Source organism: Diorhabda sublineata, chromosome 7 (assembly GCF_026230105.1).
Source record: "Diorhabda sublineata isolate icDioSubl1.1 chromosome 7, icDioSubl1.1, whole genome shotgun sequence".
Classification (NCBI taxonomy): Eukaryota; Metazoa; Arthropoda; class Insecta; order Coleoptera; family Chrysomelidae; genus Diorhabda; species Diorhabda sublineata.
Window position 1 is genome coordinate 3,686,711 of NC_079480.1, and position 26,712 is coordinate 3,713,422.

General features: G+C 30.5%; 1 protein-coding gene across 5 annotated transcripts in view; it reads right to left on the reverse strand.

The window, feature by feature from the left end:
• LOC130446301 (homeobox protein homothorax) overlaps positions 1–26,712 on the reverse strand; it is a 356,948-nt gene that overhangs the window by 327,322 nt on the left and 2,914 nt on the right. For 4 of the 5 annotated variants that reach the window (XM_056782464.1, XM_056782466.1, XM_056782463.1 and 1 more), the window contains exon 2: positions 23,936–24,043. In XM_056782464.1, the coding sequence (XP_056638442.1) occupies positions 23,936–24,010 (75 nt within the window). In that variant the 5' untranslated portion in view covers positions 24,011–24,043. Of the gene's footprint in view, positions 1–18,399; positions 18,902–23,245; positions 23,387–23,935; positions 24,044–26,712 lie in introns of those variants that run through there. The other variant, XM_056782465.1, reaches the window with a different exon arrangement.

Genomic DNA, 26,712 nt, shown 5'->3' on the forward strand with positions numbered 1-26,712 from the left:
AATATAAATTGAGTTTGGAAACGAGTTGCCCTATTTTGATATACTGGTTGTTTCTACATTCAAAATTAAAATCCTTGTTTTATTTAAAAATTTTTTCCCAAAATCAATAGCTGCAGAGAAAACAAATATACACCAGTAATATTCCGATTCTAACGGGTTCTTTTACCTTGTAATTTTCCTCAACGAGTTAGAATTTGTGGATGCAACAAAATCCTGAATTTTTAAATAATCACATATGTGTTGACGAGAATCCCTATGAAATTTTAGAACACCATTTTTAAAATGTATAGATTGGTTAGGGAATTACTTTATTGGGCTACATTTCGATGCCTCAGCTACTACTAAATGGAGTTTCTCATATTAGTTTTGTCGGAAATTATCTCCTTGAACTACTTGAAGACTTCGCGCTCAATATCAGACAAAACATGTGGTTCTTGTACGATAGTGCTCCTGCACACTTTAGTCGAGCTGCTAGGCAAATTTAGATGCAGCATTTCCCAGCCTTTGGACTGGTCGAGATCCCAACATTGACCTCCTCGATCTCCAGAGTTAAATCCTTGTAATTTATGTTAATGGAGTTACCTTAAATCATTAGTATACACGATATCTTTAGTTAATATCAACGATTTGAAGAAACGTATTCAAATAGCGTGTGACATGATAAGAAAAACGAATCAGATCTTTGAACGTACAGTTATCCATGACATGAATCGTCTTTACTGTTTATCACTCAATTTATTAAAGAAAATGTTAATTATGGTGTTTATTTTTTTTTTTTTCTATTTAAAACAAGGAGTTTAGGTTATAATTTTATTTCATGAAATATAATCTCAAAAAAGTTTTGATATGACATAAAATAAGGGTTGCTAATTCTACCCTGTATAATGTAACAGGAATATCGAAAAAATACTATAAAAAGTTAGTCCTTTTTGAGTGCACGAAAATAACGGAATTTCAATTCTAGCTTTACCGAAATTTTAGAAAAAAAAATAAAAACTCAATTTTAGTTATCACCTTTTAAAGGTGACAGCTCTGAAAGGGGTGGACTGAGGAAATTTTGTTATAGGAAAGATCTTAATTTCATACGAAAAATCATCTCCTGAATTTTGTCACATGAATTTAGAATATTCTTTATGTTATGAATGTAATAGTGAAGTCATACAAAAATCTGTGATTCATCTACATTTCAGTTTATCTGCGCCTCAATATAAGTTTTCTAAATTCAATATTGAAATGAAATATGCGACAAACACCGTTATTTGCGTAGAACAAACTAAAAAAGTGAGTTATGAACAAAATGTGTAAATATAAATTTTGGCTTCAACAAAATCACAAGTATAGACCTAAATAGACAAACAACAAGAAACGTATAAAATAAATATTTCTTAGATTGTAAGATATTCTAATTCCAACGTAAATTATATAAAGATCAATAAAATTTACTATCTCTCAATAATATTATAGATCTGATGATATCACTCGGGTATCTAATCGTCAACTCTTTATCTAGTCCATTGCCAAATAGGAATTTATTCTATAAAAATATAGAGAAAAGAAATACACGTCGAATAGAAAAACAGATAGCAATTACTACTGTATTTTATTGACGGTTTATCACCGCGTTTATTTAATCCACGCCAAAACAAAATTTATGACTTGATCATCGACATGCCAACTCATTTTGAAATTAATTATGTTGTAAAATGTTTACGCTTTTGGATAGGATTTCATACAATGCGACAAAACTTCGATACGATATTAACCAAAAACAAATTTTTGGACAACTATGTACATCCACAGTAAGTGAAGCATTTTCTACTACTTCTACAAAGTGGATATTTCAAAAAATATTTCATAGATACAAATTAGTCAGGAGCTGATTCAGTGTGATATTGTGTTTCAAGAAAATTGAAATAAAACACGGAGCGCTTGTACGACTCACTATATTTCGAAACACTGTTCTTGATCATCTTAAGAAGATGATGTATCCAGCTTGAAGCGCTTTCACGACTCGGTATCTTTCGAAATATAAGCCTTTATATGCTTCCAAGACTCATTATCATTCGGAATACGATACTCAATCACCTTAAGAAGATTATTAATTAAGCTTGAACCACTTTCACGACTCTGTACCTTTTGGAATACGAGTCTGGATAACCTTAACGTTTATAAAGCTTTAAGCGCTTTTACGGATAACTTATTGAACTTAAGAAAATGTTTTATATGCTTCATATGATTTTACGATTCATTATCATTCGGAATACGATTCATTATAATTCGGAATACGATTCATTATCATTCGGAATACGATTCTCAATAATCTTAAGATGATTTCTTAAGCTTTAAGCGCTGTTACGGATAACTTATTGAACTTAAGAAAATGTTTTACACGCTTCATATGATTTTACGATTCATTATCATTCGGAATACGATTCATTATCATTCGGAATACGATTCTCAATCATCTTAAGATGATTTCTTAAGCTTGAAGCGCTTTCATGTCTACGTGTCTTTCTGAATACGAGTCTGGATAACCTTAAGGTTTATAAAGCTTCAAGCGCTTTTAAGAGTCACTATCTTTCGGAATACTATTATTGATCACCTTTAGAAGTTTTTTTATCGAGCTTCATATGCTTCCACAATTCATTATCATTCGGAATAAGATTCTCATCACCTTAAGAAGATGATTTATCAAGCTTGAAGCGCTTTCACGACCTCTAATCTTTCAGAATACGAGTCTGGATAACCTTAAGGTTTATAAAGCTTCAAGCGCTTTTAAGAGTCACTATCTTTCGGAATACTTTTATTGATCACCTTTAGAAGTTTTTTTATCGAGCTTCATATGCTTCCACAATTCATTATCATTCGGAATAAGATTCTCATCACCTTAAGAAGATGATTTATCAAGCTTGAAGCGCTTTCACGACCTCTAATCTTTCAGAATACGAGTCTGGATAACCTTAAGGTTTATAAAGCTTCAAGCGCTTTTAAGAGTCACTATCTTTCGGAATACTTTTATTGATCACCTTTAGAAGTTTTTTTATCGAGCTTCATATGCTTCCACAATTCATTATCATTCGGAATAAGACTCTCATCACCTTAAGAAGATGATTTATCAAGCTTGAAGCGCTTTCACGACCTCTAATCTTTCAGAATACGAGTCTGGATAACCTTAAGGTTTATAAAGCTTCAAGCGCTTTTAAGGGTCACTATATTTCGGAATACTATTATTGATCACCTGGAGGAGATGATTTATCAAGTTTGAAGCGCTTTCACGACCTCTAATCTATCAGAATATGAGTCTGGATAACCTTAAGTTTGTTAAAGCTTTAAGCGCTTTTACTATCTTTATTATTTGTTTAGAGATTCAAGATATCAATGAATATGCTAGAAACTATAGGAATATACTTAGAAAATGTCCAGATTTATGAAGTGCTCTTTCAATAATGAACGACATAGTACCAAAAGAAAGTTGAAAGGGAAATTTACATGTTATTTCGTATTGCTAGTTGTTATCGTGCAAGAGATTATTTCTCTATAAGAATGCAGTTGTGAAATATATATATATATATATAAACTTTATGTTGGGCATTATCTCCATTACCATTTTATCCAGACATTTATTTTTAGATTCTTCTTGAAACATAATTTATAGTCTGATAATTGAGAAAATTAATTTCAGTAATGCCTTGCCAATTAACTGTGAAACTGAAAATGTAAAATTATTCTTAAATGTCTAACTAAAATTACCTCTGAATCTGAGCCAAATGAAAAAAAAAATATATATTAATCTAGTTGGAAGTTCAATGTACGTTGAAATCAAAACAATTGTAATATATAAAAAATTCCACTTTCCGCTAAATTTATACATAATGAAAAACACAATAAAATGTTTTTGGACAGATATATGATTACGTTTTTGAATTATCGGAATTATTTGATGTTATTGACAAAACATAGTAAATTTGATTATTTCAGTCGTATTTTCAGATTATTCAACAGATATTACAGGGCAATACTCGTACCAAGTAAGAAAGAGATTGACGGATAACGATAACAAAAAAATCGGTAATTTGATTCCATCTAAAGGTTACACGTGAGATTATTGAAAGTAGAGAAGCAGTAAGATGAATTTAATTTGATAATTTTAAAGTCTGCGTGTGTGTCAACTTAGTCAAAGCTCAAAATAATACTCGTTATTCTTTTGATATTAATTGGATTGTTTCCTTGGTTACTGAAGATCAAATTATCAGTCATCACTAGTACATTAAAGAACCGTATTTTCTCTCAAGACATTTTAATCCATATTTAGTATATCAGTATTATACCATCCACCATATTTACCGGATCTTACGCTGCACAATTTCAATTTACATTAAAAAAAAAACAAGTTTTGAACGCGTTCAAAATGTGATATATCCTGAAAAAATAACACCTCCAGTACTATTTCTAACAATGAAAGGCTTGCATAGAGCGTTGTGAGTATAGAGGAGTATATATTAATGCTGATACATGAATTCTGATTAAAATATTTCACAGCGTCAGTAAAAATGTTCACCATGAAGGCCTGATTTGTTAAATGATAAAAAAAGTTGCAATCAGTTTTGAAGTAACTTGAGTCAAACTTTGATCTATTCCTTTAAAGAAAAGTCAATGAAGAATCGTATATATCTCTCAATATTTAAACGTTTTGTTGTAACAGAATTTTGGAAATAATTTTAAGGAAGACGCATACCGAAAAAGGAAGAAGAAAATAAAGATAATTATGGACATTTTTGGGATTAAATATAATTTACTTTCTCAACAAAACTGTAAAGAAGAGAATTGAGGCTTTATTGAATACTCTTTTAGGAGATTGATTGTTTGATTTGATGAAAACTGATGCTTTATCAAACATAATTATAAGCTGGGTATAATAATCAAAAGGTAAGCAATTTTTAAAATAGCGTGATGGTTTCTTTGTTAAGATGATTGGAGATAGGTTAAACAAAGAAAAATAATAGAAAAAATTGGATATAAAATCGAAAAATTAAATAAATATATAGGTAACTAGAAAAAAATTTCATGGTTATTAGTAGGAATGTTGTTGGGAGATCAAAGGAGTTCACACTTGGCAAGACACACACATCGAACATACGGAAAGTAAAAACTTGTTTCTTCAAAATAAACTGTTAGTTCAAATTTTCTAAATTCACACTGTACTGACGGGTTATTTTTATGATAAAACATTTCTTAATTGAAACTTTAATTACGAGTAGAAATCGTTGTCAAAATTATCGTTTTATTTGTCAGTAATAAAAAAGCGATAAAAAATTGATACCTATTCGTTTTTCTTTTCGAAACACGTAAAATGAATTCAGTTGTAAAGATTCAATTATTATTTTGTGATCCTTCAGGATGTCGATAATATTTTATTAAAGTGCAATAAAATGGGGTCGCTTTTCGTGAGTGAAATAACTTTCCTGACTTCCACAAACTTTTCACGCATTTTATCAGTAGAAATTTCCTTTTTATGAACTTGCTTCTTCCGAAATAACCTGCCAAAGTTTCCAACTGAAGTCTGATTATTTTCGTTTAATAGAAATAAAAATTTAAAAGAATATGATTCATTATATAATAAAAAAGTTCCTAGAAGCTAAATCTGCATTGAAAAAAATGGGGTGGTGTGTTGGAAATATATAGCAACAAAAACAGCGAATACATTTTTAATTGTGTTGTTGCATATACCAATAATCGAACTAAAAGATGGGTGTGTTAAAGCTAACAAAAGTAAAGGAAATATGGTTAAGTGAAACTGAAACCAGAAAAAAATGAAATTTTGTTTGTAGAACCACTTCCAAAAATAGGTGAGCGAGGGATTGACTGGCATAATATTAATACATTTTCTTTCACTGTTATAAGAAATATAAATTTTTTCGTCATGTAGGTAGTTGAATTGTTATCCCATCCTACTCATTCCTCAGATTTCACTCCAGTGAATTTTTTATATCCGATAGTTAAGGAATTTATCTGTTGCTTTTAACGATTGACGGAGTGTATCGAATTTTTGGAAATATTGTGTTAAGAGTATCTAAAAACTTTTGGCACGATCTTATTAGAGCAGCTAGTTTTGTCAAATAATATGGAAAATAAAAAAGGGGCACGAGATATGATTCATAATTTATTTGATGGAAGTTTGACAACATACTGCCAACAAAATCATTTTTGCACCAGATCTATGGAAGGATGCAGAGTTTGCATGACAAAAATTATGAATTAAGCTAAGAATTGCTAATTAACGGGTCCTATTCTCTAAAATCGTAATTTTTTAAAAATGGAATAATTTTTTCGTTAAAAAGGAAGATATGTAAGGAAGAAATAATAAATAAAAAAACATAGTAACGGTTAAAGAAAAATAATTATATGTAGACGGAAAATGACAGTAGAAGAATAAGCACGCGATAATGTTAATTGAACTAAAGTTGTTTTTGAAATTATATAAATTATTGCAATTTCGTACTAATCTTTTCCAGTTAAATGTATAAAAAAACATATTTTTTAATTGATATTTATCCTGCTAATCCATTTTATTATTGACATACTTTTTATACAAATATGAAAATAAAATAACATTAGCAATAGATAAATGTTATTCTGAGTTTTAGTGCCTTTAAATCAGAAAACTTGTTGGAATGAGATGGGTGACGTCGTAAAATTTCATGCCTTCTACTAAACACAGTATGTGTGTGTGTGTGTTATATGGCCTTACTTTTTATTTTCACATGCCCGAGAAATGATTTCCCAACGTCTCTTCAATCGTCTGCTCAGTTGTAAATTTTTTACTGCGACTAATTTGAATTTTGATTTTATACATGGATTAAAACAATAAAACTTGGTGGGGCAAAGGCGTTTCAGAAGATTTTATCATAAACTTGAAATATTCCATTAAGAGGATTATAAAAAATGTATAAATTAACAATGTGAAAAGTACGGACGTAACAAAATTTTTTAAATATCAAGTAAATGCAGCTTGTTTGTATTCAGGTGAGTATTTAAATGTTAAAATTTTTAAAAAATACAGTTGAGCCGATTTTAATCTGTTATTGGTTTAAAATATGATGAATTATTTCAATAAAAACGAAATTATGAGCAAAATATTGAAGGGGAGAACGAATGATAAAAGAACGGCTTTCAAAGTATCACAACTATGTTGAGTATACGTCACCGCTTGTAATATAAACTTACGTCAATCAGAATTATTTTTTATTACATTTCATTCAACCAATTACGGTAATTATTGTATCAATAGATTCTTTAGATTATTAAACAAATTAACGACATTTAGTATCGCATTTTTAATTGTCAACAATTAAATGAAAATGTAAAATAAACGTCAACAGCAAATATTTCATCAACTTTCTCACTTCTCCCACCATATACTTTTAATTTATACACTGTGTTTACATAAAAATGATAAATACACAGAAAAAGTTCGAAAATCGATGAACGAGAATGCCTTGCTTGATAAATCGTCGGTGTTGCAGGTTTTCTGCGGTTTTCCTGTAACCTAGTGAACCTGTTCACCAATCAAATCGATAGGGAATTATACAACCGCTGCTGCACATCCCCATTACTCGCTACCAATAGTAAACAAAAAAAGGCAAAAAATAACAAAAAAAAAACTTGAAAATATGTCCTTAAACCTGGAAGGAACCGTTTGCTTTTTAGGCTGCAGCTTTCTTTTCTTGTTCTTCGTTCTAGGGGTGGTCATCCGTTTCTTTTCTTTTTCTAACCGGAAGCAGAACAATCACAAACCTATCACCACAACCCCAGCCCTGCAGAGGAGCTACTTCTATATCAGGACCAGATCCAGTAAACTTTCCACTCTATTAGACTTCCTCATCCCACCCACAATATACCCAACAAATCTCTCTTTCTCTCTTGTTTGATAAAATATCTATCAAAAGTGAGTTAATGAAAAAAATTTAGATTTTAACAAAGAGCAGTATCAGAAAATATTGTGCTGGAATATAACTCACGAATCCAAATCCAAATACCTTTTATAGTTAAGTTAGTTAATAATTTAGAATGCAAAATTGAGAAGCAGGACATGTGAATTAATAAATTAGTTAAAGCATCAAGTTTGAAGTTATAATACTGAGCGATGATGCAATATCCATTGATAGAATAATTTTATGACAAAGTGGATACACATCAAGTTTGAGAAGATCATTTGACGGACAGAAAAAAAATATTGTTAGATTGGACGTGCTCAGAGAGGTTTCAAAAAATAAATAACATATTATTAGACTAATAACAGCATACATTATTATACCAAGATACAAATATTTAAAAATTAATAATCGTGTTTAATTTGATTGACCTTTTTTTAATGGAAAACCCATTTTTTTTGTAATTATACCGAAGTAAACAGGACAATTCAAATTATTAAGAATTTATTCATGAATGAGACACTTGTGACAAGCTGCAAAAAATATTTTTGAATAATTATAAAAACGTGAATGTCAATAAAAGAAGTAGAGAGATACAAGACATAGTCTACAAGAATATTTCTTAAATATCTAAAGATACGAAAAGGATTAGAAAATAATTGTATAAGAATATATAGAACAAACATAGTAGGAATAGAAAAAACGATATTAGCATAAAGAATATTAAGTGATTAAAAACAATCAAGAATAAATGAAAGATAGAAAAATTTGCGATAGAACGAATACTGAATAAGGGAAATAAAATAAAAAGATGACGCTGACGGATATGGAAATTCATGAATAAAACTGACTAGAAGCAGTTCATGTAAAGTGTCGATTCAATAAAAATAGTTTCCCGAAGAAGTCTATAACTATTTATTTGAAATATTTTTGTTGATACACTATAAATTGCCCAAGAAACGTATCGCGTATTTATCAGTTCAATAAAACAAAAAATATTATCTTGTAATTGTGTCATTATTTTGAAAAGGTAATATTCAAATGAAGATCATTAAACTTCTCGCATTCTTTTGATCTGAAACCAAGATTTGTGGTAACACGCACTCGACATTGTTGCCATTTCTGACCTGATACACTTCGCATTCAAGTTATTTCTCTACTACATAGTCAAACCGGCTAATATCGGGACTTCCGGAAGGTCAGTTGGTGTTACCTCTACGTAAAATGATCTTATTAAGGTTCAATTGTGATTCATTTTTATGTACGAAAGAGTAATGAAACCTACTAATCCAAAATTAATATAAATGTACTTTAATATTTTAATAACCGTAGCTTTACAGAATTACGAATTTTTTGAAATCAACATTTTGAGTTGGAGCTTGGAAATTCTGCAACTCTGGATCAATATTCTAAACGAGCGGTTGGTTTTGTAGATGAAAATAAGAATTATAGTAGACTTAGCGGCCTACAAACAACCTTTTGACTATGCAGATGTCGTTCATGATTTTTTGTAAGATTCTCCTCTGTCCAGTATAAAAAATTCTGCTTTATCATAACCAAAAGTTGGTCTATACACTGAAACTACGTTTTCAAAGTTGTTAAATTGTCGCAAATGCTGTAGGAACAATTTTGTGCACATCTAAATGTATAATTGAATGATCATTACTTAGACAGTACTTAGTCAGTTGGTACATTACGTGAACGATTCAAACGTACTACTAAATGACCGATACGATATTACGTTCATACGCAAAAATCTTGGTAACTGAAGGCCGTTTCATAAAACTGACTTTCCGTTTCCGTTGCCGTTCGCGGATGACGTTTGTCGTTTAACGTCTATCATCCCTATTAATAAACTTGACGTTGATGCTGTTAACCTAAAAATTTTGTTATTCTTCTTGACGTGTGTACTGATTTCTGTTTTCGCGATATTTTTGTGTTTTTGTTTGTAATCCTGTATCTATGGACGATATTATAGAAAGTTGCTACGAACGGCCGACGGAAAAAGATGAAATTCGTTTATGTTGGGAGTCACCAAAGGCAAACGTCGACGTCAAACGGCAACTAAGAATGGTTTTATGCATTTCAATGTTTTTGTCAACAAAAACAAACTTCAACGGCAATGGCAAACGAAAGTCAAGTTTATGAATCGGCCTTAAAGCTTAACAAGACGACAGATTTCACGATATCTTCCTCGCGGTGTTCAGATACTCTTTTTGGATACATTATATAAAATTGGAAAATAATTAAATGTATCTTGTGAATTAATAATATAATTATATTATAAAATAGTGTATTATTATTATTGTAATTATGTGATAAAAATAACTAATAAACGTAAAACTATATTTGCTAATAATAAAACTTTGGATCAGGAAACTCACAATAGAACATCTATGAACGTGTATCAACTATTGAAAATAGAGAATTGTAAGTGTTGAAGCGTCTCAATTCCATCTCCCATCGGAGTTTGGGTCATTAATGCAATTTTTACTTTACTAACTGCAATTCTAAATAAATCTTTTAATAGGTATCCGTACTATTAGTCTAGATAGTTTGTATCTATCTATTTGTATTATGTATCTCTCTAAGTTTTGTATTATTTCGTTATCCCTATATTCTACATACTTTCGTGACAATAAATAATCTTCTAGAAACGATTTCCAAACTTTGACAGTTGATTACGACCAATTTGTTAAAGCTAAATCTATCGAATTTCCTCTCATTTATTCATTTCGATTTGCCGAATCACCGTGGACGAATATAGCGCATTACATCACGTGCAAAAAAAACGTTTAGCCTATTTTACGGTGGCCATAATCGTACTACCGAGAAGTGTTCTTAGTGTGATAAATAAATTTGAATCCAATGAATTAGTAAACAATCAACTAAAACGTGTACGTTAACGAAACGTGAAATCTGCCGAAAACATTGAAGTCGATTTAGCGTTGTTGACAAGAATTCGTAGACCACGCAAATTTCGTGTCGTGACTAGAGTCTGTACATATTCTTAACATAATTATAGGAATAAAGTTTTATACTATTTTAGACTAAAATATATGTTAAATTTGTGATAAAACTTTTGAGAAAACAAAACATTTTTACGTATTCTATAACATATATTTATAATCGCCTTCAAAACGACTGGAATGATCTCAAGTAAATTACTTCTTACAGCTTTAATGACACGCTTTCCACAGTAGATAAGAGGTAAAAGTCACAGAGAGCAATGACTCTCGAATACGGTGGCCAAGCGAAGACTCTTACTTCGTGTTTGGTCAAAAAATTTGTCAAAATCATGCTGGAACGTGGCGGTGCATTATCGTGGTATCAATTAGTTGTCTGCCTACAAATCCGATGGTTTAGGACGAATTGGTACACGTAGATACCTCAAAATGGCCTAGTAGTACTGTTGGACACTATGAAATAAATTCATAGTGAGCAACAGCTTGGAAATTGAAGAAAACTATGAACACTACATTGATTTTCGTTTCATTTTAACATGGCTTTTTTAGTTTTTTTAGGTTGGATTGTTAGGCAGTTTCATATTCATAAATTCACTAGTAACGATACGTTTGATGCATGTAAGGTCCTCAGTTACGTTGTCTTGATTTCTTCTCGACGTTGGTTTCGTAAAAGTTCAGTTCTTTTGATACGAGTCTAATATTGATAAGCTTCATACCCAAAACATTTAGCAAAATATAATGAGTCAATCAATAAGAGATGTTGAATGCCTCTGCTATTTCTCGTATAACGATTTTCCAGCACAATTTCCTCAAGCTTTTTTATATTATCATCGTTGATACATGAAGTAAGTTTCGAGGCGCGTGTCACTCAAAATTTTAAGCAAACTTTTCGCGTTGTAAGCAAACAGCTAACAAATACACGTATTGAGATTCAGCGCTCAAACTTCTCACGAACAGTTAGTAATAAAAATATTACCCATTTACGCACTAATTCAGAAATTGCCAATGCAAATACGTAAATTTTGTAGTTGAATCAATTGATGCTGATAATTTTGGATTTATACGGATTTATAGGGAAGAATGAAGGGCTATGTTCTAAAATTTAATGATTGAGACTATACAGAGATTTGATTAAAGCAATCCAGAGTTGTAGAATCAGGCATTTAGTAAAAAACTAGGATCAGTGAGTTTCATTTTAATGAAAATTAGTCCTTATATCTGGAATTTCCTCATATAAATTATTAATTTATGTAACCTAACCTTCCCTTTTTTCTTAAGAGAAATGACCAATACTCATACCAGTACTTTAGTTACAGTTTAACTTTTATTTTAAATTTTAAATACTACCTATTTCTTTACCAGAATTTTCCCTGAGATTTTTAATCAAACTTAAGGTGCTCTAATTAATATTCTCTAAATAAGAAACTAATTGAAATCCAAGTTTCCAATATTGATAATTTAATAGTTAATTTCATGAAAAGAACAAAGTCGCTTTTGTGTTTATTTATCTTGTTAGTTTGAAAATCGAGAAAACCAGAGCAAAAAAACAGCAAATAGTTCAATAAAATCACTGTATTCAAATTCCGATTAAGTTTCCGTCGAACAAATTTCGTTTTAAGGCCCTTTCGCCAGATTCAGCTCCATTAGGATTGGGGTCCGACGGCGCGCGAGCACACTTTTCCAGTTTTCCCGCACTTTACACGACTTTTCCGCTTGTTTTCCGCTTCCGATTTCACTTCTGGATTCAGAATGCTACACTTTTGTAGAAAACGGCACTAAGAGATCATTCTCGACTTATTTTACAGCTTTTGTTGGGTTACAACTACCAATAGCGAACTAAATAAAACGCTAAGGCGATTTATAAAACGTGAGGAATTTTTAATTTGAGGTTTCAGTTCCGAATAAATTCTAAATTTATATTGTAGGTTACAATTAATCCTAGAATGAAATTAATGAGCGTTCATAAATATTAACATTTGGATAATATTGGAGTATAAACATTTTCTCCTAATAAACAACAATCCAAATTTAGATCTAGTATTGAAAAATAAAGAAAAGAGAATTTGAAATGAGAAGAAATGAAATTAGAGGAGACTAGATTCATCAATAAGGCCAAAAACATCATAAACTAATCTGTATAATATTACTTTGAACAGTATCTGGTGTTGTAGTGATAGAATATGAAGTTGAAGATGGAAACTATTCGTTCTAAAACGTTACCTTTGAAGCCATAAAAAAAATCGTCGAATATATTGTCATAACAGCAATTTAAAACTTTTGAAACTAAAAGTGGATGATGGAGGGTATTTTAATGCTTTATAAAATAAACATCTTCAACAGAAGAATTAAATATGGAGAATATGGAAGAATCTAGATGTTCGAAGAACATGAAAAGTCTCTACTTATCACTAATTGATTTTGAAATATAGTTTGATAATATAATAATAATAATATAGTTTTCTATTTGGAATTCATGAAAAATATTGCATAGCAAATCCAATAAATAGTTTGTTTATATTTTTTTTGCTTTCGCTGTTTACTTACTGTCAAGTTTAAATTAACGATGAAACAATAACCGTCACGTAGAGCGCAAAGTCTTTAGTGTGCAATCGAGTAAAAGTACATTCCTAATTCCGTTTAATTATCGAAAAATTCTTTAGACCGAGTTCCCAGAAAACCGCCATTCTTCGTTTTTTCGCAAACAAACGACTTGATGCTCGCTTTTTTACCAAAAGACGTAGCGCGGGATATCTTAGTAAGCGACGGCGGGTAGAACGCCTTGCCCAGATCAAGTCGACCTCGACAACTTCTTTGTGGACTGGAATTCTTCACGGCATTCTTCGATGATAATCCAGAATCACGGTGACTAGCTTCTTTTTTTTAAGATAGTCAGGCAGTCGAATACACGGGAAAAGATATCGGCGATCAACGAAGTGCTGGATCATTGCTTTTAAGAGAAATATCTCGAGTGGCTAAACTATAATTATTGAGCTAGAGCTTTTAATTGTGTCTATTCACTTATACCCATTATCAATTCTGTCCATTATCCATTAGCTTTTGCTAAAATACACTCGCGACTCGATGATTTTTTTTATAAAACCCCACATTGTTTTTACGTAAGCATATTATGTCATAGTTTCCAATATTTTTGATTTTATCACATTTCAAATAGCACACATTTTTTTATTTTATTTTATAGCCACACCATTAGTGAATATTGTTATCATTTGTATTTTATAGTTTTAATCCACTGATTATATTTTCAAATACGGTTGTTTTCTTTCCCTAAACTGAATCTATATAATGTAAAAATTAGTAAAATATAGAATTTTTCATTGGTTTAATTGTATTTCTTGTCTAAACATTATTAGAACGTAATTATTTAGAAAATTACTTTACAAAAGTTTTCATATTCATTTACAACATGATATTCGGCTTGTTACGGTTTTCTTCAAACATTTTGAATATTCTTTTGTTCACGTATTGTGGCACAATAGTCACTTCGGATTTATTTATTCTAACATTCGAGTTTTTGAATAAAATAAGACTTTCCACTCTATTCGATTATTTCAAAAAAACCTCGAAATTAATTCGAAATTTTCCTCCACTTAACTACACGTTTTGTTATTATGCCCACAAAAATTTCAGTTATCTTTCTAGATTTATTTTTGATTCAAGCAAATTTTGTGTAATAGTTTTCATATGAATTTGTATTTTCTATTTATTTGAGAAACTATTATACAAAATTTGCTTAAAACAAAAGAGAATCCAGAGAGATAATTGAAATTTTTCTGAGCACAATAAAAAAAGGAAAAGAAAAACTTACCAGCGAATATAAAGGAAAAAATCGAATCAATTTGGAGGTTTTATTGAATTTCTTGGATAGAGATCGATAACAAATTAATTTCTTAAAAAACTCGTTGGAATAAATAAATCCGAAGTGACTACTGTGCCACAATACGTGAACAAAGGAATATTCAAAATGTTTGAAGAAAAACGTAACATGCCGAATGGCATTAGACAATTGGTGTTTGAAACATTTCCAGACTAAGTTAGTGTATAATAGCATTCGTTTAGATTGTTTATATTATGGTAATATTCATAATTGTTTGTAGTTTTGTCATATTTGGAATATATGAATGAATAAACACTTTTTTATACACCTAATCAATAAATCAAAATAAAAAATTATTCTGTTACAAAGATTAATTTGTTTATCAAAATTATGCTCACGCTAATATTAAATTAATGTTAATCAGTGATTAATTCAAGCACTTTGATATTTTAAAAATATATTTTACTCACCATATTCCATATTTTTTTCCTTAAATTTAATTTCCACTTCATATTATTAACAAATTTTAATCGTACCAATAGATTTACAATTTAAATCAAATTATTTTTTGAATAATTTCATCATTCATTTAATTTTTTTATTTATAAAAAAGGGATATCGGGATTAGTAGAAAAATCTTGCAAAATTGAAGACTTTTAGTACCAGGATGTTACTAATGAAAATAAGAAATGAAAAGAATAGAAAAAAGCAATATAAAAATGGGAGATTCATCAGATTGTAATCATCTACATAAAATTGGAAATAAGAATATATGTGATTTGGTGAAAAATGTTTTGAAACCACAAAGATTAATATCAATAGCTGATGCCATTATTACCATCTAGTCCACGTACATTTTACATGGTACAAATTTATTATAAAACCATCAAGAGAGAAGTATGATTACAAGATAACGGTAATTCTCTCAATTCAGAAAAAATTATTAATTGTAAAAATTGAAGAAATTAGTTTTTGGTAAGACGGGGGCTTCATAAACAAATTAAGTAACTTTTTTTCATTTTCGCGTAGGAGCAGAGAAGACAAGTTATGTGTGTGTCTATATTATTAATTTTTTATATCTAATGAATTTTATTATATTAATTTATTGTAAACCAAAAGTAGACATGTACTTTTCTTGATTTCAGGCATCTTTTATTTTAAAAACAGTTCTTTTTAATAATTTTTGAAAGATTGATAAAAAATTGACGTTTCGACTTGAATTCAGTCTGTATCTTTATATTTTATTACTTATCAAGCTTTTTTTAGGATTTTATAACTTTATAAAATCAACATTAAAGAAATTTCCGCATATGAATTATAAATAGAAATTTTTTGTTGTTAACTAAGTACGTATAACCAACTGCAGTTTCTGATTATTATATTTAATGTTTTCGTCTGTTTTTATTGAGATGAAAATATCAATTTATTTTTCAAATACCTAACGAAATTATTGAATTTGAAAAGACGTCCTCGTATCTTTGTACAGTAGCTATTGTCATTTAATTGAAGTTGATTTAATTATTCTAAGCGTTCTCACATTTGATGGTGTTCAATTGAATATTCCTAAGTCCAATGTCATTCGGAAAAATTGAACTATTCAAGGTAAATGCTTTGGAAATATTTCTAAAATTCTATTATATAAACTTTCAGGTAGTTTGAAACCTACTAACAAAGAATATTTGTAGAAGAAAGTCTTCCAAAAAAATTCAGGTAGATAAAGATTTAAAACTGTTATGTTAGGACTTTGGAATATGGGGTCCATTTAATTTATCATATAAGGCGTTAATTTTTCAACAAAATCTAGATTAATGTTTCCCAAAGTAATCATTATATCATTTGTGGCAAGAGAAGATTATAATTTTTAAGAGTAATATCCAAATTATTAGAATTTATCTACAGTTGCACTTGTATCAAAAAAATATATAAGAAAACGTCTTTGAATCGTTTATAAATTACATGATTACTAATTTGAAATTCTGAAATAAAAATGATGAGAAAAGGAAACTCACTTTGAGACGGTCGACAAGGAAAGTTCGCTAAAAAACCAAGCAACCAAAGTATTTATAAGAAATTGATAAAGACTCAAATGAATAGTTTTGTTTATATAAGTAACAGACAATGAATGAAAGTGGATAAATGAAAAGTCATACTATTTCATCAGTTATATATAGTTACAATTGGATATTAAGATGAATATAACAATAAGTAATAGATAATAAAATCGGAGTTGAACAGATCTAAATTAATAATGTTGGATGATTTGATCGAACACAAAAAATGTACTAGAAGAAAAGCAAATTAAAGAAACAATGGAAACAACGATCATAAATGGTATTTTGTAAATTATATATGAATATATGTAAAAAATCTTTATAAAAAAACAGACATATAGATGAAGTTATAAAATAAAAATGGAATGGAATGTTCTAAAAGAAATTGTTGAATGAAAAATAGTTGATAATTTATTAAAAAAACTCACCAAAGTTTGAGTTAAGATTTTGATTTGATATTGATCAATATAAAAACAGATTTAATAATGAAATGAAAATTATAAATAACTAGAAATGAAGTATTTGTTCAAAACATAAAAAAATTCAGATCTTTATAATTGAAAAAATAGTACCAGAATTATATAAAAATCGAGATAAGAATGGGAATATACAAAGAAAAACAGTTAAACCATAAGAAAAAACAAAAGAGAAAATTAATTGAAAATAGATTAAAAAAATCAAGTCCGTCGCTAACTTCTTCGTTTTATAAAAAGGATTTTGATTTTAGAAACAATCATGTGTATCGATATTTATAATGAATTGTTTGATATTCTTGGGACGCTTAATGATTGACAGTATCAATATTCTCACTGAGTACTAATGAATTTCGAAGGTCTTGGTAGCAATATAAAAATCCCGTGATTTTTATAAAAGAAATATCCGACGGAAAAATACTCGCTTTTAGTGAATGTCGTACAAAGTTAGTGTGAAAAGGTAATTACGGACGAAAAATGTATTTTTTCGAAAAATTCATGACATCCGACGGTGATTCTATTCTAATCTATAATAATTGTATTTATTACACGGACAAGGAAAGATGCGAAAAACGGATTTCCATATTGAATTCAGTCTCATACATATTGAAAAATATAATTAAATATTATTAACTACACATTTACGTTGTGATTACATATTTATAACCCGTTAACTATATTTATTACGTTTAATTTAATAATAATTAATTTATTTAATTGAAGTAGTATAATATCATACGTTTGTACGAAATGCGTTGGGGTTGTTTATATTTTGACAGTCGGTACTTAATTGATCAGTTAAGTTTATAAATACACAAAAATATATTGTAGTTACTGAAGTGCAATTGTTTATATTTCAAACGTGCTAGAAGTTTGTCCGTAGGATTATAAAAAATGGAGTGACATGTTTCGTTTTAAATTATTGCAACTACTTGGCGGGATTTATGGAAGAGGGCGTGCTTTGATATCGCTCTCTTTCGGTCAGCTGTCACTTGAGAGTGTAACGATGCGGGTATGATTGATGATGTCGGGGAACATCCCCGAAACCCATGTGCCGGGTGATTGATGACGATATGTCGATTTCGCGTCGTACGTGCTCCAATGCCGTCTCCTGGTGTTTAATAACTTTTTAATAACTCGTACCCGTGGCTGAGCCATGTACTGCACACTGCAGTTTTCAAGTTTTCCCTACACTTTGTCGCGCACTATATTAACACTTATTCAATATTTCTGCCACTACCCGATCCACTGCACTGTCACAAAATTTCCACCGCGCTGTTCATGGGGTCGTCGTTCGTCAGTTGTTTTCAGCTGTCGTCAGCGCCGTCTTGATGTTCCGGAGCGCGTACGAAGGTGCTGCGCGTACCGCAGTCGTCTGCCAACTGTCAATCACGCGGCTCGAAGGGTAGAGTGGGGTCCAGATGAATGATCTGTCAGCTATGACACGCCTACCTACCAATGGCGGCCGGCAGACGAATCGGCGCGCGCACTCTAGTGGCGCGGCGATGCACTACGTGCTCCCGCCGAATCGAAGCGTAACTTGACGAAAGGGCGAGTTGCATCAGCGTCGGCTTTTTCGGGGATGGATACAGAAGACGGATCCGCGACGCACACCGACTCGATGAATCCGACGGCGCAGGGCATCCTGCCAAGAATATATATATATATATATATATATATATATATATATATATATATATATATATATATTTTTTTTAATTATGCATGGGGGTGTATATGGGAAATACCGATGAAATTCAATAACTGCATACGATATTGCAATAAACTGCTTCATCTCAAGTATTTGATTACCAGTCGTCTCAGCTTTTTGATCTTTATCTTTCAACGATTAAATTAGATCAGTTACTTATAAATGATATTATTTTGATAATTGGAAGCGAATTAATCTGAACTGTCAATTAGAAACTGTCAAAAATAAGTGTTCGGAAATACATTCGGTTGAATGTAATCCTATTTACCGTTTGTTTTTGTATCAAATTGGATACATTTCAAAACGTTTTTGAAAGGATAATCGTGGTAAAAGTGGTGTTAAATAACAATCGATGTTAATTCATATCAACACTTTAATCGAGATTATACAAAAACGCACCACGGTTTTTAGATGCATTAAATGGTTGTTTCTACATTTCCCATGGATTTTTTTACAAATTAATAAAAATGTCATTTGGGTTAAATATAAATTTCCCATTGTTTCAAAAATTTGATTCGATATATCTTCACTTTAAACCATTAAAGTTGAGGAAGCTCAGGAAAGCCTTAGGCGAACCAAACTAAATCGACCAATTATGAAAAGGAAATTATCTTATATTACAATAGGTATTCAGGACTTTCCAAGGAATAAATACTGATATGTATAATAATAAAATAGCGAGACAAAAAAATTGAAATTACTTCTAACTAAGTAGGTGAGATCGATGGAATCCAAACAGTGGCCGATTTACCAATTCTCCGCCTATAGGATTTGCTTCAACTACTAATCTCTGAAATTCGACAAAGTATTGTTAGAAGACGTTATTTCACAAAGCGTTTATCAAATTACTATTTCTGTATTTCAGAACTCATCCTTGCGAACAAAAAATTTTTGTACAAAATTTACTGTCTTTATAAATCTCACGCTCTAAGCTACATCTCATTCAGCCTGCTGGTAAATCCAAAACTGAGTTTAAATACATTTTTTAAAGTTGTGTGATTACCAAGTATAACAAACAAACCTAGATAGGTAGCAATTCAAGGCAAGATCGTGTGAAATACTTGAAAATAAGAGTAGATATATAAGATTGAGACTCTTTGTAGCAAAATATCATTGGTAAAAGTATTATTTATCTTATAGAAAGTTATGTTGGGTTGGTTTGACAAAAGAGAATGTTCAATAAAGATGTAAAGTATTTATCTTTTATACACATTATACTTTTAACTTCAATCACAGCGAGTTTTTCTTCACCTCATCATTTTTCTGAAATTACTTTCGATCGAAATTCGTTATGTGCCCTGGAACAGGGGTTCCAGTCTATTCCGCTATTTGTATCGGAGTATCGAAACAAAAAAATGTTTTTTCCTTGGATTAAAAGTAATTGCATTTGAACTACCTAATTGAAATTTGAAGAAAAAAACATTGTCTCTTACAAACTTAGTAAAACAAACTAATTGGACAACAATATATATGTAGGTATTTATTTATTATTTATAGTGATATTGAATGTACAATTGGAACCATTATTGCCAAAATTCCAAGCAGCACTGAAATTATCACTAACAATTCAAAAGATTTTCATTAATGAACGACTCAAAATATTCTCCGCAACTGTTGATGAAACATTCGAGGAAATATCTGAACAGGAATTTGTACCTTCTTTGTCAGGTTGCAATATTTTTCTGGTAGTACTCTCTTTGTTGATACGTGATTCTTCAATATATCCTTCTGCTACCGTACTCGATTTCCAACCTCCATGTCTTTTAAGACAAGTGAAGTCACCGCCACCATCAATAAGAAGTGTAGCAGATATTCTTCTTAGCGAATGTCCAGTATACTCCTTCCAATTTTCTAACTTCAAAAATTTTGCAATTTCTTGGGGCACGGCACTAATTTTGTAAATACCAACAACCATTCTTTGACACTTCCCATTATTCAAAAATAAACGACGTTCCTGTATATTTGATGTTCGTAGTGCAACATATTTTCGAAATAAACGCAAATAATTATCGCACAAACGAGGTTTCTTGTTTTTTGTCTGCAAAATTTCGTCACAACGCATACCCCCTCCAATTCCTAATACTAGAACAACCTTTATCGTCAAATATAAATTATCAGGTGCCGTATCCAGGAACCGATCCACTTCCTCCTCCTTTGTAAAAACCCTAGACTTTTTAGGTATATATCCATCACTCTGCCTTTTTAACAATGCTCGTAATTTTGAATATTTACTAATATCCACACCATTTTTGATATCCAGTTTGAATGGCAACATTGAATACTGCGACCAAAGAGTGGATGGCTTGACGGTCTTTGTTAAATTTTAGAAATACACCATAAGAACACAAGTTTTGCACATTTTTTTCTTTACGCCAATCCATGAATCGCTGATATGCAAGTTCATAAACTTGGCGAGATTTGGGTGGCAAAAGATTTAGATAAACTACTTCGGCACTTTCCAATATATCCGCAGGTATATTTTCATCGTGTTCGGGATTCATTTTGAAAGCAGCCGAAAAACTACTACAAAAATTATATATCCATGACTATCGACTTGCTATCGCTGTTATAATTAATAGGTGTTCAAATTTATTACCAAATTATTAACGATTTTTGAATAAAACTAACTTTCTTTTAATTTTGACTTGGTTGGAGAAAAAATAGTATATTTCATACGGACTAAGAGTGCCTATTTTTACTCGCAATTTTGCATTTGTGATGAACTTGTTAATCGCACAAATACAATGGGAAGTCTATTTACGCCCCAGATTGTCCCAGATTTTTCGACTAGACTACAAATTGAATTTCGATGCACAACTCCCTGTCGATACTTCATCTCGTTTTTGTTAATTAAAAATGGAAAAAACACAAAATTAGTTGATCCGTTTTGTTGAATTAGAAAGGAAATCACGGCAATTCAAATATTCCATTTCAGTCCTGTTGAGATTGAGTGAAGATGCTGTTGTACTTGGTTCAGTTTTCCTCATCGTTTCGGTCAACAGTATTGGACAGTTATTTGTGTGAATTTATGTGGCTTCCTCACCCAGTACTACTTCAAGAAATTGCGGCCTTATGTCCACCTAAGTAGTAATTTCAATTTGGAGTGTGGAATATATATGAAATATATATAGAGTGCGATAAAAAAAAACTTTTCTACATTTTGTTTTTCCAATTTTTTACTACCTACAGTTTATATCAACTGGGGTGGTAGTAAATCCGGCCAGATAGCTGCTTGATGATATTTTGGAGTGGTAAATTCGACTAGAAAAATTTGGGATGAAATATTTTTCTTTTAAACTCTGTTAGATTGTTATTTGTTAAGATTATTATTTTAGAATCAAAAAAACTGAATTGAGTCGATTGTCCTATAGGTATATGTAGATTTATATTTTCAAAACTGTACAAATGCAACAAAATTTGAAAAGTTTAATAATAATGAAAGAAATGTAAAACATAAAAGCAAAGATTGTACAGTACATAACAAAGTATTTACCTAGCCAAAAACCAAGCAAACTATTTTACGAATTGAAACCTAACCTAACCTTTGACACTTTTTGGACAGTGAACGACCTTGGTCAGGTTATTAATTTGACTGAATTCACATCTCCCGATAAATTGATTATATATGGAAAGAATGGTGTTGCTAAAATTTTGACCGCACTTTCCAACAAACCATATTTTCAAAAACAGAAAATAAACAAAAGCACCCGGATCAGGATAATATGAAAAATGAGACAGTTAATCATAGCGTAGTTCGGCTAATTCCTTCGATATTATGAATATCTTAAGTTATGCATCAAAATGTGTATAGAAAATTAGCGCACAATTGGGGTATTATTAATTTCTAAATAACAAATAATGATTAAAGCTTTGGAATTTTAAATCACTAAGGCTACGACCGTATTGTCCGAAAAAACGTTTTTGTACGTTGTACTGAAGCAATGCGGAAGAGTTTTTGATCAACATCAAGCAATCGGAGCACCCACCTTACAGCTAGCACTTCTATATATTTTACTCGTAAATAATATAACAAATTTCCATTGAAAACTAATTCTTTGAGAATGGTTAACGAAAAAGTACCAAAATAACGTTATATTTCTATTTTTTATTAAAATGCAACGTCTTATAAACACTCATCTGCTACTTTGAAAATATGTTCAATTTTAATAGTTTCGACTTTCGTTTTTGAAAGATTTAGTGATTATTAACGTTCGAGAATATTAAAAAAAATTCTTGACATAAAAAAAAATTAATTCTATGATATAAGTTCCTTATTACCTTCAGAAATGCCAGATTAATCTATATTATGTCCTTATTGTTGAAAATGTGGTGTCACCTGCTCGTAGAAGGGCATCCTATATAAATTATGGGTTCTTTGTTGAGTCTCCATTCAAATGGTAATCCATTTAAGTGTAGAATCTACTCGGCGATGGGAAAATACACTTTAAAATCTCCTATAAATTTATTATTCCGAAAAAACGAAGATGTACATTATGAAAAAATTTGTCATTTGAAAATTGGCAACATTTTTATGATTTATTCGTGTTGCAAAGCGCAAATTTTTTATATATTTGTAAAAAAATGCATTTATTTAATTTTCTATTGATTTAGTTTACTTTAAAAGTTATTGCGTATCACAAGTAATATCAAGAACTAAACTTCGTGTCTTATACGAGGTTTTTTATAATTTACTTGGTACATAATTGAATATTTTGACGACGCAATACTAAATCCAAAAAAAAAGGTTTTTATGCACAACAATATTTAGAATACCAAACTTTCTTTTGTTATTAATATCCAATAAATTATTATGAAACATTGAAGAATATTTGGTACCGAACATTATTCAAAATATTACTTTTACAACAACAATTTTAAGTCCAGAAAATATTCAAATGATTACCAAATCGAAGGACGATTTTTTTGGTAGGGATTTGAAATATTCTTAAAAGAAAACTTGACTGTTACCTCATAATTATCAAACATATATTCCATTGCAGCTATAGGAGATCTGAAGTTATCATATTCATAAGATCCAAACATGTCCAAAACAATAACTGAGGTATAGAGGAAATCCTGAAAATTGAATAGAAAAAATTTAAATCTTACAACTAATTACAATTTGAAAATACGAGGGTTATCCAGAAATAAATTCAAATCAAATAAAAGAACTTATTGAAGGAATAAACAAGCTTTGACATTTCTTCTACATGCTACCTAGAAAATCAGCAACCACAACTTCTCTTTCTAGGTGAAATACTCTATTATTAGCCAGATATATTTTATTGCAATCAAGTGAAAATCTCTAGATGTAAGATCAGGACTTCGAGATTCCTTTTGTGTAGTTTATCGTGTGATTAGGGACATTGTCATACAAAAATACTATTTTGGACGCGAGTCTATCTCAAAATACAGCTTCCACTATCTTCCTTTGGAAAAATTTGTGTGTTTTCACTCTACAGACTTTAATTTTGTCTCCCAATTGATGTCTCTTCACCATATACGATTCGACCCAATAGTAAATCATCATGACTGCTGAAGGGCTTTCTGAAATATCGAAACTGTGTCTATTTACTCACATTTATGTCATTCTATAAGTAAATATGAGTGTTTTATATTTTCAAACAGCAAAATCCATGAAATTTATAAAGTGAAAGCTTCGGCATTGTCAAAATTCTTCAACTAGGCACAATGCAATGCAAGGCACACATTCGGGTGTGAAATATACCATATATCAGGGCCCATATCTAGCAGCGAAGCACGAAAAATTTCTTATTTTCTGAATAGTCCTCGTATAAATTAATTCTAATTCACATTATTATTATTATTAACAACAACGATATCGCTGAACTTGTGCTTTTCTTATTAAGGTAATTCTTATTTAATTTAACCAATTGCCAATGTAGAATTGAATTTAGTGGGTTTGAAACTCAATCTATCTCATCGAATACTTCATATACTTCATTGTTAATTTCTTCAATATATCTTCTATATAAAACACGAATGAATTGTTCTTATTTTTCGTTTTCTAGCTCATATTAGTGGTAAATAATTTTATATTAAAGATGAGATATTCACTGGTAATCTAATATTATTATTCGACGACTTTTCAAAGGAACTATTAGGCTTCTCTTTCACTTTCAATTGCAACTTTCTGCTTCCATGTAAATGATTCAAAGCTGAGTATGATAGTTCCCATTGTTCCTATTCATACTGGAGTTAAATTAAATTAAGAGGCCAATACAATCACCAGAAATTGAGCAAGAATTGAGACTTTCTAATATAGTGAATAGATTGGAAAGGAATAAATAAAAACAGTACACTGGAGATGTCTTCCCATTCCTTATGATTCCTTTAGCTACCAAAAGTATTTGTATCTCAGAGAAACGAAGATACACCCCCTCACCAGCTTTCTTATAAAGCGCTACCACGTTGGGAAGCAATTGATGAGATTAGATCTAGTAAGCTCGCGATTGTAATTTTTGTGGTGAGAAGGAATAAACTCTGGCTTACCTAGCTTGCCATTGCAAGCGTATGCGAAAGATATGTTAGATAAGAAGCTAAAACGAATTTTAGACGTTGAATAAAATAACACCATTATATACGTTTGCACCTGGATCTAGGTGTGAGACAAATCAGATTGCTTGTATGTTTCGTGATCTTATCCAGCTGGAATGTGCTTGAGACTTTGTTTGTGCTACAAACATGATATTTTCATCAAAATATTATCAGTAACTACAATTCTCAACTCAAGTATTGTACTTTGTTAATGTTTAAGGACCAATACGTGGCGTTATTTGTTACAGATCCTTATGATTGATTATTGATTGATCTTCCCGCGAAACTTTTATTCAAGTTTATTGCTGTGTGTTTCTATCTAGCCACTTGTAGAGAATCTTTCACAATTTTTCTATTTCTGATCCTGTTTTATTTGATCTTTAAAAATAATAGCGGCTCATTGTCAGAAAGTTTTTGTAGTAACAAATTCGGATATAATGCTAAGGCATCAGTATTTGGTGTGTATATTGGTACAACTATTCCTTACGTTTTGAGTATGGTTCCAAAAGAAGGTAGATCAGTATACTAAGCATATTCTCTAGTCTTCTTTTGTTGCTTTTTCGTCAGCAGGTTGGGAGGTTTTTAAAATGTCTCTATTCCCTTTTTTCAATACCAATCTGAAACTTTTTTGAGTTATGATCTAGAGATTATTGGAATCATTTCATAGGAAATTTGTAGCAGTGTCCTTGACGATAATCTTTCAGATAACTAATACTCATATAAATTTAAATAAGCACATTTTTCTCGAATTACGATGCTGGCGGTAACACTTGCTTTGATGGATTGGTATCTCGTCTTTTTGCAATTTAAATCGATTATAGTCAATTTACCTGCAGCTGTTCATCCTCGGTGGTTATGCTAAAAATGTAGATTTTTAATGGGTTGATGGGGGTCGTTTTTCGAGCAACATGAACGCTACCAAGAATTTTGAATTTATTTTCAACAAATTTGTTCAAGCGTCGACGAGCAGTACGTACAATTTATTGACCAGTATAATATATATTTGCATGTTATAAATATGATAACTATAATTAGATTAAATCTTTTAATACTACTTCTTCTTTCCTTGAAAATGTAAAAATGTTGGTAATAATATAATCCGCCCCTAGAAATTTCGAAAACGTTCACAAAAGTAATCTCTCGCCTCAAAGATAATAGCCTTAGAAGACAGTTACATGGACTGTTAC